At 41.1% G+C, this 15,539-nt stretch overlaps 2 protein-coding genes across 2 annotated transcripts; both read right to left on the reverse strand.

Moving 5' to 3' along the window:
- Nucleotides 1-1,076: 1,076 nt before the first annotated feature.
- slc10a3 (solute carrier family 10 member 3) lies at nt 1,077-3,501 on the reverse strand. The gene has a single exon (XM_069686232.1). The coding sequence runs from the start codon at nt 3,063-3,065 to the stop codon at nt 1,650-1,652; it is 1,416 nt and encodes a 471-aa protein (XP_069542333.1). The 5' UTR covers nt 3,066-3,501; the 3' UTR covers nt 1,077-1,649.
- Nucleotides 3,502-8,058: 4,557 nt separating this feature from the next.
- Nucleotides 8,059-15,027, reverse strand: chmp1a (charged multivesicular body protein 1A). The gene is made up of 7 exons (XM_069686233.1): nt 14,916-15,027; nt 14,372-14,391; nt 14,195-14,272; nt 11,815-11,961; nt 11,560-11,688; nt 11,189-11,382; nt 8,059-9,078 (listed from the first exon to the last, which is right to left on the reverse strand). Exons 1-7 carry the CDS (start codon nt 14,920-14,922, stop codon nt 9,057-9,059), a joined length of 597 nt encoding a protein of 198 aa, XP_069542334.1. The 5' UTR covers nt 14,923-15,027; the 3' UTR covers nt 8,059-9,056.
- Between the last annotated feature and the right edge of the window lie 512 nt (nt 15,028-15,539).

Below are 15,539 nucleotides of genomic sequence, written 5' to 3' on the forward strand. Positions count from 1 at the left end.
GGTGGGAAGTTTAGCTTCTTGTCCTGATTGTGAACAGTGGGGGCATATTCTGATTTTTGAACCTGCTGTCAATAGTTCACCGCAACACATTCTGCTTTACAAGAGTAAACTGATAAAACCTGGACCTTGTCCTCTGGTAAAATAAGTTACTAAACTGAAGGTTTCTTCATGTACTTTTTTCAAAATCTTTCCCTTTCTGGGCTTCATTTAATCGACTCTCTTTGGTTCCTGTGTTCAATTTCCCTTGAGTATGTTTCTTGTTTAAACACTGTGTACACATATTTTCTCATTTACCACTACTAGTACATAGTTTTTAGATTTAGATTTGTTTTTTGTTAAACCATGAACTACAGATTAAATTTTGCGAATATTTAAATCTTAAACAAAGCACATTTTGTCTTGTTGGACATTTATGTGTTCGTACATAGTCCTCTAAACAAATGAATAAACAATACAGGTCTGACAGGTTTTCACATGTCTGACATTTACATTCATGCCACTAACCCAAACAATGTCTTTGTGTTGCTTGAGGCAGTACAAAAAATATATTTGTAAAAACTCTCCCGCAACATGTTTTCAGTGATCTGTATCATCCAGAGCATAAAAGAAATAGACCCCTGGAAACGTGTTAACAATGTGTTCTGTGGATTATTTAAAGAAACAACCACACATTGTCCAGGAAGACAATAACAGCACTGAAGTAAATTCCATTCACCTCCAATGCTGTTTCATGGGCTTTGAAAGACATGAGGTGTTACACATATGTTCAATATAAACATTAAACTGATAGATGTAGCTTTAATCCAAAAATATCAGATTTTTGATAAGACAAAATATACCACGAGAATTTCAACACATACTGTGAAGCTTTTCCTTTCATATGCATAACACTGAACAATCACTTGTTCTATCCCCTGTGAAAAGTGAAGCCAACCTTTCACCTTGTTCACGCAGCCACGTGTTGGTATTCTGATAAAGCACAGCAAGGCTGCAGTTTTGCCTGTTGGTTCTGCAGCTACAGTGACCTGTTCAACATGTTTCTCTGCACACACACTGCTGACAAACTGAAGTCTGCTTTGACAATGTTTTTATTTACTTTTTCTTCACCTCTCCTCTCCGATATTCAAGTACATGGATTCGCAGATCCAGGAAACACAATCAGTAGCAAATACTTTCAAAACACCATCATCATGTTCCTGTTTGATTCACAAACGATTCCACTTAACCCCAAAAACTCTCCCCAGGCTAAGACACATGGACCTCTTGTAAACATGATGCAAATCAATCTTTGCTTTTTGATTACAAAAAGTAATCTGGTACAAAAATATCTTTTGTTTTATAGGTATTTCTCTGCTTAGGAATATTTACATTACGTACCTCACAGTATAATCTGATTTTAAAAAGTACATATTGTAAAATAAACACAAAAAAGGTCTCAGAGGGGTAAAAGGCCTTTGGTTTTCATGAAAAATACGAAAACAACGACAAAACACAAAAAAGTCCATTCACTGTCCTGCGCACCACAACAGTGAGGAATGGGTCGGTGATTGTTGGGCTTTGTGTAGCCCAGACTGTGGGACACCAAACTTCCACAGGTTTGAAAGGGTTCATTCTTGAAAAAAGTTCAGATAAAAGGACTGCGGCTACAATCAGGCGTCACTCGTGGGGACGGCAGAACCACACAACTTCCGCTGGGCAAAGTACCCCAGGACGATGAGCAGCATCTCCGAGGTGCTGCTGAGGGCCACGATGAAGGGCGCCTGGGACGCAAAGTCCGCCTCCTCCCTTCGGAAAGAAAGCTGCATGACGGCGAGTGCCAGCAGGCTGTTCTGGACCCCCACCTCGATGCTGACTGTCTTCCTCTGAGGTGGGGGCAGGCCTGCCAGTTTGGCCAGGACGGCTCCAACCACCAGCCCCAGCAAAGGCACTGTCACCCCGACAGCCACGATCTGCGGCTGGACGTTGGCCAGGATGGAGGCGCCCATTTGGTAAGCCATGAAGATTCCGCCTACGATGAGCACCAGGCTGAATGGTCGTATGAGCTTCAGGAGGACGCTAGTGAGGGCAGGCAGCCGCAGCTTCACCAGCATGCCCAGTGAGATGGGGATGGCGATGAAGAGGAGGGTGCCCAGGATCTTTACAAAGGGTACGTGCAGGGCGGCATGCACCCCCAGCAGCCACCCGTACAGAGCTGATGACAGAGGCATGGCTGCTGCTGCCACCACAGTGGACACCAGGGTCATGGAGATGGCCAGGGTGACGTCTCCACCCAGCAGCAGGCTGTACAGGTAACCCCCACCTCCTCCTGGGGCGGAACAGGTGATGACCAGACCCAGCGAGAGCGCTTTGGGCAGTGCAGCCAGCCTGGATACACAGTAGGCATATAATGGCATCACCAAGAATTGACCCAGCACCCCTAGGAGCAGAGGCACAGGGCTCTTGAGGAGACCTCGCAGCACCTCCACCTCCACCTTGCACCCAAAGGCACACTTGTTGACAAAGATTAGGGGCAGCAAGGCAAACAGCACAGGGTTCTCAGAGAAATGGGACAGGCCACCCGACTGGATGAGTCGGGTGGCCGGGTCATCACTCCCAGGCGCCACTCTGATGGAATAATCTGTCCTCTCCTCGATCAGAACAGGGACCGAATCCTGGTCCAGGTCCAGAAGCTGGATTTGCAGCTGAGCCCTGCCCGGGAACCCGGAGCGGATGCTGATAATGTAACTCCTGGCTGGTCCTGCGTGGCCGCTATCTGTCACATTAAGGATTGAGAGGACCTCCGGGTCCAGGGAGCGGACTTTCACAGTCTGCTTCCAGCTCTGGCGGCCCTTTCTGCTGGCCGCGGAGCTCCGGTACCGGCTGGAGATTACAATCACGCCGTTGGTGTTTTCAGGAAACTCAAATTCCTGCGATGAACCGTCTCCGATTCTGATATACCTGCTGCTGCTGTCGGCCGTCAGGTTGGTGTCGTTGCTGCCGTCGACTGTCAGGTTTCCGGTCGCCCACGCCCGGTTCTCTCCGCCAGTAATAAGGAAGAGACAACAGAATGTAAATAGCGTCCTCATCTTATTGACGGACAGGGGGCGAAGTGGCGCCGCAGAGACACCAATCTCCCCCGCCAGCGGCCTCCCCAGACGGTTACACCGCCGCCCTGTTACACCAGGACGGTAAACTTCTCATTCTAGTCTCCGGTAAAAAACGACAGCGTCGGCGGCCGGCTCCACATCTCGTCTGATTCCCATTTTCTCGCTGCCTTTATACCGGAACCTAAACATCACCCCGCCCTGTCCTGTCCAAGCCCAGCTAAACAGCAGCAGCCCCCGAAACACAGGAAACACACTCCCACAGGTCTCTCGTGGTTTCCCCCGCGTCTACTCGATACTAAGATGTCCGTCTCGGAAAACTAAAACCTTTTCTGCTCTTCTAATTTTAATATCTCCCCGGTTGATGGAAACTGAGAGCATCGTAGCTCAGCTGCCGATTACTTGCTGCTCACAGCCGTGACGGTTAAGCTAGCTTGATTAAAAGTCAGACTTCCGTTCTTGAAATGCCAAAATAAAAGCTCCTGTTCAACTGAGGAGTTTGGTAGGATTAAACTGGATTCACTGAGTAAATCTAGCAACAATATCCCAACCCAGACTCCGAGAGGCTCCCAAAACCCTAGGTTGGACTGAATGTCAGCTGTATGGAAGATTGTAGGGGACTATATTAAACTTAAAAATGTGAATGTAATTCCACAATAGTATGAACATTTTCCACATAGGTTATTTGAGTGAATTCTCAAATACCGGGAATTCTGAGATATAAACGATATTTTGAAAGTAAAAATGCATTTTGCATCAATGCTAGGAATATTTAAGTCAAAATGAATGAATTGAAACGATTGAAAAAAATAATTTAATGTACGTAAAATACATCTTGGGTTATACTAAAATTAAGTTGTTGCCTATGCTTCAGCCCACCACCTAGGACAATAGATAGACACACGTAGAAAAGAGAGATTTCCCTCATCGTTTATTTTTTTCAGTTTTGTATTGGATATTTCTAAATTCATGAACAGTGGGCCTACATCTGTGTCAGGTCACTTTTCTATCATTTACATTTTTTTCTTGAACAATTAACACAAGTGGATCATTGCTATTTTGTTTATATGAATATTGTTTTTCAAAAATATCCGTTTACTGATTAATGATAAATATATGTATTCGCTTATTTTAGCAGAAACCCCTATTACTTCCTGTCTCCCTCTGGGTAACTATGACTACCTTGACGTAACCCTTCATTAATCCAATCGGAGCAGCACAAACTGTACACTCTCCCCGTCTCTCAGCCAATGAGCAGGGGCGGTCACATGGTAGAGGGAACACGGTGATTTCTATCCGCCGGGGCGGGGGTAGGGGGGCAGACAGGGATTACCCATCTCACACACAGGGTGACATGCATTTAATTTTCTTTCCTGCAAGTAAAATGGCGGAATTGCGATCATAATAAAGTCTTTATTTAGCTAATAGTAAAGCTTGTTAAAGTCATGCAGACCAGAGGGATGTTTGGTGTTGGTGATGATACTGGTTCTAGCTCATCTCTCACTTCCTCTCCTATTGTCTTCTGCAAATATGTAAATAGTCCTCCCTATTGCCCACTTAATCTATACTTTCACTGTAAGTTTCTGTTTCCTGTCCTCAGATCCATGTAGTATCTTGTGACACTGATCCATTATGCTCACACTCCTCACTCCCTGAGCAGTTTCCAGTTACACACTGGCTGCCAAGTAGGCTATAGCTTATTTGTCGTACATAAAACAGCAGACACAACGGGGAAACCTGACACTGCTGCCGTGATAGGGAATGTAGCTTTAAAGGGGAACTCCCATTCTGTCAGCATAACCCTGTGAGCATCTCTTTTTATAGTAACAGGCTCCTGCTGGGAGTCACTCACATATTTAAAAGCCATTTTTATTTCATAACATGATGGGGTTTTTTTTTTTAGCCTAGGGTCAGCGAGGTCACCGGGTCAGTATTTTCCAGTGAGAACACCACCCAGGCCACCCACCACTCCACTCACTGTTTTAAAGTCAGCCCTGGGACGGCTTGTTCATCATCTATTGTGTTATCATGAGTTGTGCGGCCTCCTTCTGTCAGCATGGCTAAGTCAAGGTTTCCATAGAGAGAAAAGGCGGGGGAGTCCACAGTGGAAACACTCAGTGCACGCCAAGACAACCTGCTGGGTGATCGCTCTGGCCTCCTCTTTGACATTTAATGAAACGACAGCCAGTGGTTATGGGGCTGCTGGGCACGCACATATCCTGCCTGCCTGCCTGCCTGCCTGCGCTTCTCCCCTCCCCCATCTGTCTAATTACTTACTGAAGGTATGATAATTTACCTCATGACTTATTTCATAAACAGGGAAGGAGAGAGGGACAGAGAAAGAGTGAAAAGGATCCAAAAACAGCCTCTCAGTTTCACATCACTTGCTCATCTTGACACTTTTCCCAGAAAAGGCTTTAGTGAGATATTACAGGAATATTTGTTGTTGATGCTGCAGTTTGAACTGTTTACCCTGAGAGCACAGCCGCCTGTGTTTGCCTTTGTGTGTGAACAAACAGCATCAGTGTGAATATTCATGAACTGAGAGCAGCAGTTATGATCAGCCTTGTGTTGTGTTGCAAATGAGATCATAAGCAGCTATGATGACTAATCCAAAAGCTTTGTCCTGAAATGCCAATGAAGCACCAGTCCACACAAAGTTATCCTCTGCTAGATGGACTGGCAGTGCGGCAGAAACAGGGCCGGAGCCAGGGTTTTATAAACACTGGGGACAGGAGGCCAACGTCTCCCAGTCAAACACGAACCTGGCTAGAGGGGTGTTTAATCCACTTAATTATAAAAAAATAAATAAATAAATGTTCCCTTCATTTTCTTTAAATTACGGCTGTTCCTTCTTGCCTCAAAAGTAGTCAACGTTCAAGAGTCTAATCAACTCTAATTGAGTTTTGTTTTGTGTGCATATATTTAAGTAATTTTGTGGCATGTTTGAACTAACAGTTCACCAGAGGAACCAGAGGAGCAATAAAGTTAACCCAACTTCCATCAATGCTTTATACGTGACATTTAGGTCAACTTGGAGTTTAAGATGTCCACGTAGTAAAACTTTCAACTGTGCTTCCATCAAAATAGCACCAAAATTCATTATTAAAGAGCTAATCGGAATTCGGCAATAAAGAGAAGGAATCATAAAAATAATTCATGAATAAAATATAAAAACATCTTCCCTCAATTCCTTTCTCTTGGCCATTAAAATATCATAAAGTGCCCTACTTTTTATTTTGTGTTTACTTAGAGATTAACAAATTAATATATAAACAGAATATAAATTACAACAATTACTTCTTAATGAAATGTATTGAATAATTAAATCTATTAAAGGAAGTATAATGTGGAAGTATATGAGATGTACTAATGTACAAATATAAGTGAATAAGTTGACCTCATAAGGTGATGTTTGTGTCCACGCTGATGTGGGAAGATGTTACACCTTTGCCTTCATGCATTTGGAGAATCTACTGCTGCCCTCATTTTTAAAGATACTATTTTTTGGCTTTTGCATTTTTTGATAGCATAGCTGAAGAGAGACAGGGAATGTTGGTAGGAGAGAGTGGGGGATGACATGCACCAAATGACCAGCAGACCGGCAGTTCAGTCTGCGATCGGTGCATCGAGGACTGTAGCCTCCGTTCGTGGGGCGCCTGCTCTACCAACTGAGCTACACCAGCGGCCCGAATCTTCTGTTGCTTGACATTTGATCGAACACATCATACTAGTATATACACAGCTCACACATCTATTTAAGTCTGCCTGCACTTAACTCACAAACCACTTAAGTTGAATGCGTCAGAGGGCAAGATTTTATTTTCACAAGAGAAATATACAAAACAAAAGTGCTGCAAAGTTCTGCTGAACTTCGTGTATAAATAAACCCTCCGTGTAATTAAAATGGCAGAAAAAACTGAAAACATTGTCAGAGGGTGAAGCTGCTCCGTCACAGGTGGATGTGTAACAACAGCCTGGCTGCCTTCTACATCGACAGCTCAATGAAGGAAGCATCAAGACCAGTCAAACAGTAAACTCAACACAGACGATGATATAAAAAAAACAAGACCTAAAAAGGAACCAGTTTTCTGTCAACTCATGCGGTCGCCAATATACATTTTGGTTCTTTTCTCTTTAACATAAGCTGCTCTGAATGCAAACCACATCCTCTGCATTTACCTGAAATATTACAAATGGAAATCCCAAGCAAGTAGGTGGTTTACAAGGCAAAATAAGGGCAGCAGTACACTCTTGTCATGTTAAAAAAAGGTCCAGCATGAGCATCCCTGCTATAGATACATTAATGTCTTCTCCTGACGGGGCCGAGACACGAGATTACTCTATTTTTAGACTTGAGTTTCAAAACATCCGTGTGAGGTTTCAGTGTTGGTGTGGGAGAGCTTCAGACACTTTAAATCAAACACCATAAAGAGATCAAACAGCACACTATACAAACTCAAAGAGAAAATATAATATAATGATAATGATATCCACCTTTGACAATGTCGGCAACCGGAGCTCACACTCATCACAGTCAGTGTCGAAGTGACGCTGGCAAAGACCGAGACCAAAACAGCTCGAGCTCGTCTGGATGGAAGCGGATCGGAAAATTCCTTGTTGTGAATCTGACTGATGGATGTGTGTGGAGTTTCAGTTTGCTGCTGTTCACCTTTTAAGCTACAATCCTTCAGGCACTGAGGAGGCAAGCACCTATGCAATCACCTTCATCCCAAATAAGGCATTCAAAGCAAAAAGAAAATATGAATATAGGCAGGAGAAAAAAACAACAACAAACCAGGTTCAACATAAAGTAGAACACCAAACGAGTCATTTTGACACCGAGACACAGAAGATTGTCCTTTGATGTTTACAGTGTTAGAACATGAAGCAGGAGTTAATGGATGAATCTGATGAGGGAAGGAGACTCTGTTAGGCTACCTCCACACTACTATGATTTCATTTTATCTTCAAGTGTTTTTGCAACATTTTAATTTCAAAAATCTAACATGCCTGAAAATGCATATCACATGACCATTCATCTCGGTGTAAACAGGAACACAAACAGGCACTGGTACCCATGGGAGTTGCACAACAGCAGCTAGCTTAGCGGGCAAGGCCAGCAGTGCTGGTAAGCCACTGCTGGCAGCCACGATGTTTATTTTTCTTCCTGAAAAGGGTCACATGATAGGAGCGTGGCAAATCAGTAAGAACCCATCAGCAAGCGTATTTGGGTATCTACATCGTTTCTTAAACGGTCAGCACCATCTTCAAAAGCCTTAGCCAGAGTAGTGTGGATGTTAGGCGTAAACATAGCAGAAGATCTGTGTTTTCAAATTAAACATAGTAGTGTGGATGTAGCCGTAGTGTTACCTAAATAGCTCAAGCTAGAATTTCTTTTTGGATTAAATGTTGGCGTCTCCTTCCTAGCAACAGAATCCATTCAATCCACCTCACACTGACGGAGCCCAAATAATCTTAGAAACAACATGTAGATACATCTTTAACCCACCCTGCGCCTTATAATCACTCTAACTGCGTATTAAAACTTTTACATAATTATCATTGTACATTATACAGGTTTTAAGATCGTTTTTGTACATAGCATACATCCAAAAGTGTGTGACAGGAGATTCGGAGAGTGGAGGATGTGCCGGAGAAGGGGGATAAAAAAAGAAAAAGGAGGAAGAGGGAGAGGTAAAATGAGATGCATTGGGGAATTAGAGGGGAAGATAGAAGGAGAAATAGATGGATCGAAACGGGAAGGTGAACCAGAGAGCGATTCATGCCTTCTCAGGTGGTATTTCTGGCCAGTGTGTGTATTTATAGAGCAGGGGGATGGTAATCAATAGGCTCATTAAGTCCTGCCGGTAGGAACAGTTCAATAGAAACACACACAGCTCGTGTTGCCATCATTAAGCCCGTCTGCTTCCACACAGCTGTAAGCGGCCGTCACCTCTCCTGGAGGAGCCCTCAGTTCCGCAGAGCAGCCAACCTGCAGCGTGTGAGAAGAAGAGGGAGAGTTTAATTGTTTGGAGTTGTTGTGAAATGAGATGTAAGCCTAAAAAGGTGCACTAAACTACATTACCCATCTGTCAGTGATATGAAGTAACTCTTTTTTCCTCTATCGGAGGTTTGTGTTACGAGAGTCTTTAGTGTTTCCAAAATATGTAAACAGTGTAACACACACAAAAAAAACCTTTGGCAGCAGCAGTCGACCAGAAACTTCCTGTTCTGAGAGGTAAAATTACTGTTTTTGTCAATGGAGTCTGGTGGCTTTGAAGAGAGTGATGTTGACAGCTATTTCTGGTCTTCAGAAAGCATCTTACTCTTGACCAAAAAGGTCTATGACTCTAGGGATCCTTCTGTAATGTTGTCTCACACTTAAATCAACAATCTAAGGCTGTTAGTGGCAAAAACAAGCACTTTAAGTGGACACAGTGCAGTCATCTTGCTGCTGCCAGCTAAAGCAGTCTACTAGACCAAGTTTCAAAATGTGTCATTAGTCATTTTCACACCAAAACATGTAAAAAATATAACGTAATGCCCCTTTAAGTATGTGGACACAGCCATGTCTCACTAACTGGGAACTGGTGAAGCTAAAAAGGAGAAACAGTTCTCCCTGTAGATATAAACATTTTCACTTTGCACCTTATTTTTCAACAAAACACACAAAAAAATGATAAATCTACAGCAAGCTTCTCCAGACTTTTGTTATCTTAAAGCTTAAAGATGCTTCAACACGAAGCAAGAACAAACTCTTCGAGCCTAGCGACACGTTTGCTGCCAGAAACCTGTCAATAATGAGGAAACAACATCACCTCTTTATTTTAACACCTCCTTAATGAGCAACTGGCAGGTTGGCATGTGAAAGCTAATCTTGTCCCAGTTTACTTTTTCTATTTTCTAGAGATATCCTGTGATTGTGTCAGAAAATCTTTCACAACAACACAGCAGAGAAAGAAGCATTTCACTGAAATCTACAGCAGTACAATCCTTTTAACTAGTCTTCCCGGGCTAAACACGGATATTAAAATGATTAAAGAAACAATCTGATGATTTTTATCATTCTTTTTAAAAAGTGTAACAAATAGTGGAAAAGCAATACAATCCCTTTGAGCCCATGGCGAGAAGTTGTTGTTGTTTGGCACAAACACCATCCCAAACATATTAAATATTAAAAAAAAGAGAGCGAAGTATCAACCTCGAACATGTGAGAAGCACTGAAGCAGCGAATGTTTATCTAACCTCACATCAAATACTTCTTTTTAGTCAAAGAAAAAAGCCTGTCAAAAATATTAATGATCAAACTAACGTCTCTCGGGAACAGGGCTTTCCCTTCACTGAGGAAATTCTGTCAACCAAAAACTAAACAATTATTTCAACCTATGAACATCAGTCTTTTTCCACTTGTATTGTCACTCTGCAGATAATCTCAGTCTGAAAACTTTTGGTTTTGGCACATTGGTTGTCGTGCATAGCAAGTGCTATGATGGTGCTATCCATGCATGATGTATCCAACCCATTTTGCTTGTTGAATGATTTTAAACCAGTCAGTGTCAACTGCCATTACCGTTAAAAGCCAGGTGTGCCTGCAGATTGCTATTTACATGCTGAAATTTTAACAAACTGTGCTCAGGTTGGACTAAGGCTCATTTAACTTCTATCTTTCCACTGTGCCCACGTACAGTGAATGTGTACAAGCTCGTGCAATGCCTACACACCTGTTGGCTCACGGGTGGGCGACTGCTTTGGTCAGAAACAAGCAGTGACAGTTGCGCCGCGCTCTGCATCGCTTTGCATTGGTTTAAAGATAGGACCCAGTGTGTCTGCCTTCAGCTATGTGTGTGTGTGTGTGTGTGTGTGTGTAGGGGTTGTGCTGTGTAATCTAATTTCCTGATCTTATGATTCATTATAATTTCCTGCTCATGTGCTGCTTGTTAGTCTGAATCGATAGAATGAAACCAGTTTTACCAAGTGAAGAGAGGAGAACTCTAATGTCCTGCTTCAGGAAACCTTCTCCCTACACACGCCAGAGTCTATTTGTAAGCTGTAACTGTGTAGTTACCAGATGCCACATATCATCTACAGACGCCGGTCCTTACCGTCGAGACAGCTGCTCCTCCTTGTCCTGGCTCCGTGAGCTCTCTGCACCCACTGAGGTGGCTCCTGCAGGCAGCTGGCTGAGCTGGTCCATCACCTCCAGCCCGCTCTCTTCGGCTATCTGGTGGATCAGGTCATCCACCTGGTCCTGAGGCGTGGTCAGTGTAGTCGCTGAGCTCATGGAGTCGTCCATCACCTGGTGAAGGAAAGAGAGGGTGGATTAGACAGGGAGAGGACAGAAGAGTGACTACTTTCTCAGACCTGGTTTATGATTTTTTTTCGGTAATTTAACTATAAAATATTTAAACATGTTGAAATTTTCAAAAACTATTTAATATACAAGAAGAAATGCACATGATCTGCATCCACTCACTGAGGTGTGAACGTCGAGGCTCTCCACTTGGGTTTCAAACTTATCCATGACTGCAGAGATCTTTTGGAGGTCCATTGACTTCAGAGCTTTGTCCAGGGCCTTGGTCACCTGGCCCATGTTTTTGGACACCTGATGAAAGAAAGGTCTGTATTACGGTATTACAGAAACAGAGGCTTTATAATCCTACATTTTAAAAGGTATAGTAAAACTGTGTAAGGCAGCTCATATAAGTGAGCTGACTGAACAGAAACTTACTGCCTTCATGGTGACGGCAGTCTGGACTTTAGAGGACACCGCGTCCACTCGAGACGCCATGCGCAGCCAGTTAAGACCTTCATTTTTTTTCCGGATTGCGTTCTCTGCATAGACTCTGGCAACTTCCACATTTTTCTGTTGCAAAGCCTGTTGATGAAACAAAGACAATGTTAGCAGTCAGACACTTTACATGCAAATGATTTTACTTATACATACATATACACTTATACTGATCAGGCTTCAGTTGTCTTGGAACTTTAAAATATAATTTGTACTTTTTTTTGTTATATATTTACATTGTTTCTTTACAAGTAGTTTTAATACAGTATGTGAATAGATTCAAAGACAGAGAGTGTGTCTCACATGAAGTCTGTAATAAAACCGACCACAATGCTTTCAACAGTCATAAAAACAAAGAGCAGCATTAGCAGCTGCTTCCTCCTCATTTCAAATGCATTTGAGAGCTGTTAGGCCGGATATGAGAAGTGGAGACTATCATGAGTCAAAAGGGAAATATTACTGGACGATGGATGAAATGATAATGTTCCACAAGAGGAGTAGTCTGAATATCTTCTCTGTAATCTCCAAAACAAACCTCTAAAAATAAATTATGCCATCATTGAAACAGAGACATGTACATTTCAGCATACAACGAAGGCTCTTTGCTTAATGCTAATGTTTTGCTGCCACCTACTGACTGTCGTTGATCAGTCTGAATATAAATAATCTATAACTATAAAAAAAAAAACATTCAATCATGGAGCCCAAAAAACATAAACATTTTTTCATCTTTGCATTATTATTTGCCTGTTTATCTATATACCAGCTCATTATATTTTCATCCACTGGTCTCGGATGGGAACGTATGCATGTTTTTTTTGTTTTTTATAAACAAAGCAAGAGTGAAGACAGTGAAGCTCAAAATATGTAATATTGCTGGTCGTTAAACCCTCTCAGCAGCGGCAGCCTTACCAGCTACCTGACTGCTAACTTACTCAAAAAGCAAACTGTTGCAAAGGTTGACAAATACTTTTTAACAATAAAAATAAATAAGGACAGGAAACAGCTAAAAAGTCCCCCCAAAATAAATACATTTCCAAAATGTCCTGCATTTGTCAGTGGGTTTTGTATGTCACACTTTCATTATTTAGCTGATGTGTTACTGCATATTATTCAATTTAACCACAAGGTGTATAAAGATGACATCCAACTAATACCTGATGCATGGCAGCTCAGCAGGATGGCAGCCGAGCAACCAACTTTTAAAAGTTAGTGTTGAGCTCTGCTCCTGATGCACTTCTAAACTGCACCAATAGAAAAAATGTTCCCATGAGTAATCCAACCCATGACCTCATTTGGTTTGTTTTTCCTTTTTGCTTGTTTTGATTCTTATCTTCATACGGCCCTTACAATTGAAAATGTTCATAAATAAAAGTTTAAAAAAAGGGTTTCAATTAGTATGCTCAGGCAAACAAATTAAGGTAGCGCTTAAAAGATGTTTACAGATAAGTTTGACATTTAAAGAAAGGACAAATTAAATCAAGCACATCTACAAAATGTATAAAATGAAGAATATAGTTCTAATTCTTTTTATAACTTAAACTTATGAGAGATAACGGAAAGAATATAGTAAAAACCTTAAGTAAAAAGTGTTTCTCTTTTTTAGCCACTGACTGGTTGTAATAGTAAAAACTTAAATCTGCTTTGTTTTTTTTTAGTTTGTTTTTTTTTACAAACAATATAAGTAATCTAATTCACTATATTCTCATAAAGTGTATAGTTTTGTGTTTGACTTGTTTGACAAGAATTTGCTGCCATTAGGCAGTTCTGGTGCCGCAAATAGAATGACTTCATGTGTCTGGAAAAAAGAGCACAACCCCAAACAGCCACACCCAAACATCATCATCACCCTCTACAGGCCAAGTGCACGGAATGCATGGCACATTACATAACTAATACAGAAAAAAACAAGAAAGACAAAAGATGGCTGGGAGATGTTCTGTAATACATATGATAATACTGAGGGATTTATGGTTCACCTGAACTAAACATAGAGCAGTTCATGAACCAGAAAGAGTGCTGGTGGTTAGACTACTTTAAATACAACCTTTAAAAATAACCCCCACCTTCAGTTTTCTATTTAATCCATATTTCCCCTCACTTATATACCAGGACCAAATGAAGATTAGCTTTATTTTGTATAATGTATTTGCATTTTGCCTGTATTAGAAAGGTCACAGTAAAGATGATCAAGATGAAGGAGTATGATAAAAAGGAAGGAGTATGACATGGAACAAAACTGGCTTCAGAGGGATGGACAACATTGTGGGACATTTAGATCACAGTATGTGGTATGCAGCTCAACGTCACATGTGCTCACCTTCTTAACCTTGGCCTGCTCCTTTTCAGAGTCCTTCTCTGCCTTCTTAGCAAGCCTCTCAAGCTGCTTGGAAGTGAACTGTGAACCAAACGTAAAGATGCAAGGGAAATCAACAAACAATCCAGTTTTACAGGCTACATCAAGCGGATACAAATAAAACGTTTCATAGATACATACCCTTAAATTGAAGATCATTTCTGTGGAGGCACGAATAGAGACAGAATTAGGAATATGGAGTATGTAAAATGTAAACACTGATACTATTGTATTGACTGTTTCATAGTAATTCTACTACTATACAAACAAAACAATCTCTACGTCGAATGCAATAAGATACTGTATTGTTTAATTATAAGTTATCGTGTTTTTTTAGTTCAAGTGCAAACGACAGATGTCTGAATGCTAAGTTTGTCGAAGCTACTCCAATCACATTTTGGAGTGTGACATTCCTTAAATAAAAGTTATTTTCTATGACAACATTTAGCATTAAAACAAAACGTTTTTTCAAAGCAAAGGTAAAATTAATAGTCTGTCTCGCTATAACAATATTATGACAAACGAATAAGATGAAAACCAAAAACAGGTCTGACAGCTAACCTAGCTAACACCCACCCAAGCTAACCAGCTAATAATAGCAATATGTCACTAGTCGAGTCGAATAGCTTAAAACAGGGGCAACGTTAATTCAGATTGACCATTCAGCTGTTAAAATACATCATACCATCCATGTTAAGACGATTAATATTCCAGCTGGTCACAGGGAAAATATTTTCAGCTGCCCAACAGTCTAATCTTGATTTGTTTTGCTCTAACCGAGTATTTGACAACGCACTTCCTGGTTCGGAGTGGTTCTTCTTCCTCTATTTGATATTTTTAAGTGGTTTTCAAACAACGAAATGGTATATTACCGCCACCAAGTGGTATGGAGTGTGCATTGGTAAAATTATAAAAAAAATAAACTCGAAATAACCAAGAACAAAATATTCATATACTTTCAATCAGATGTGTTTTACTGAAATCATTCATACCCTCGACTGCACCATATAACATAAATTAAAATATAAATTCATATTTTTTTTTGGTTTTACAATTAATCAGTTTTTCCTTGTCCAAAGAAGTCACATATTGTATTAAATAATATGTGTTTTTGTCCTGTATAAGTAAATCTGAATAGAGATATATTGTTTACTTTTTTATGCTTCTATCTGTGGGCTTAGTTTTCATTTCTCAGAGAGCTTGAATCATATACCCTTCTTTTGTTTCCCCTCTGCTTCTGTCACCTTTCCTAAAGTATCAAACTATCTTTAGTAACCTATTTGATGAATTATGTAGGATTAGCGCATTA

This window comes from Semicossyphus pulcher, unplaced genomic scaffold, assembly GCF_022749685.1.
Source record: "Semicossyphus pulcher isolate SPU_LCO1_2020_fin unplaced genomic scaffold, fSemPul1.0.p SCAF_8, whole genome shotgun sequence".
NCBI lineage: Eukaryota > Metazoa > Chordata > Actinopteri > Labriformes > Labridae > Semicossyphus > Semicossyphus pulcher.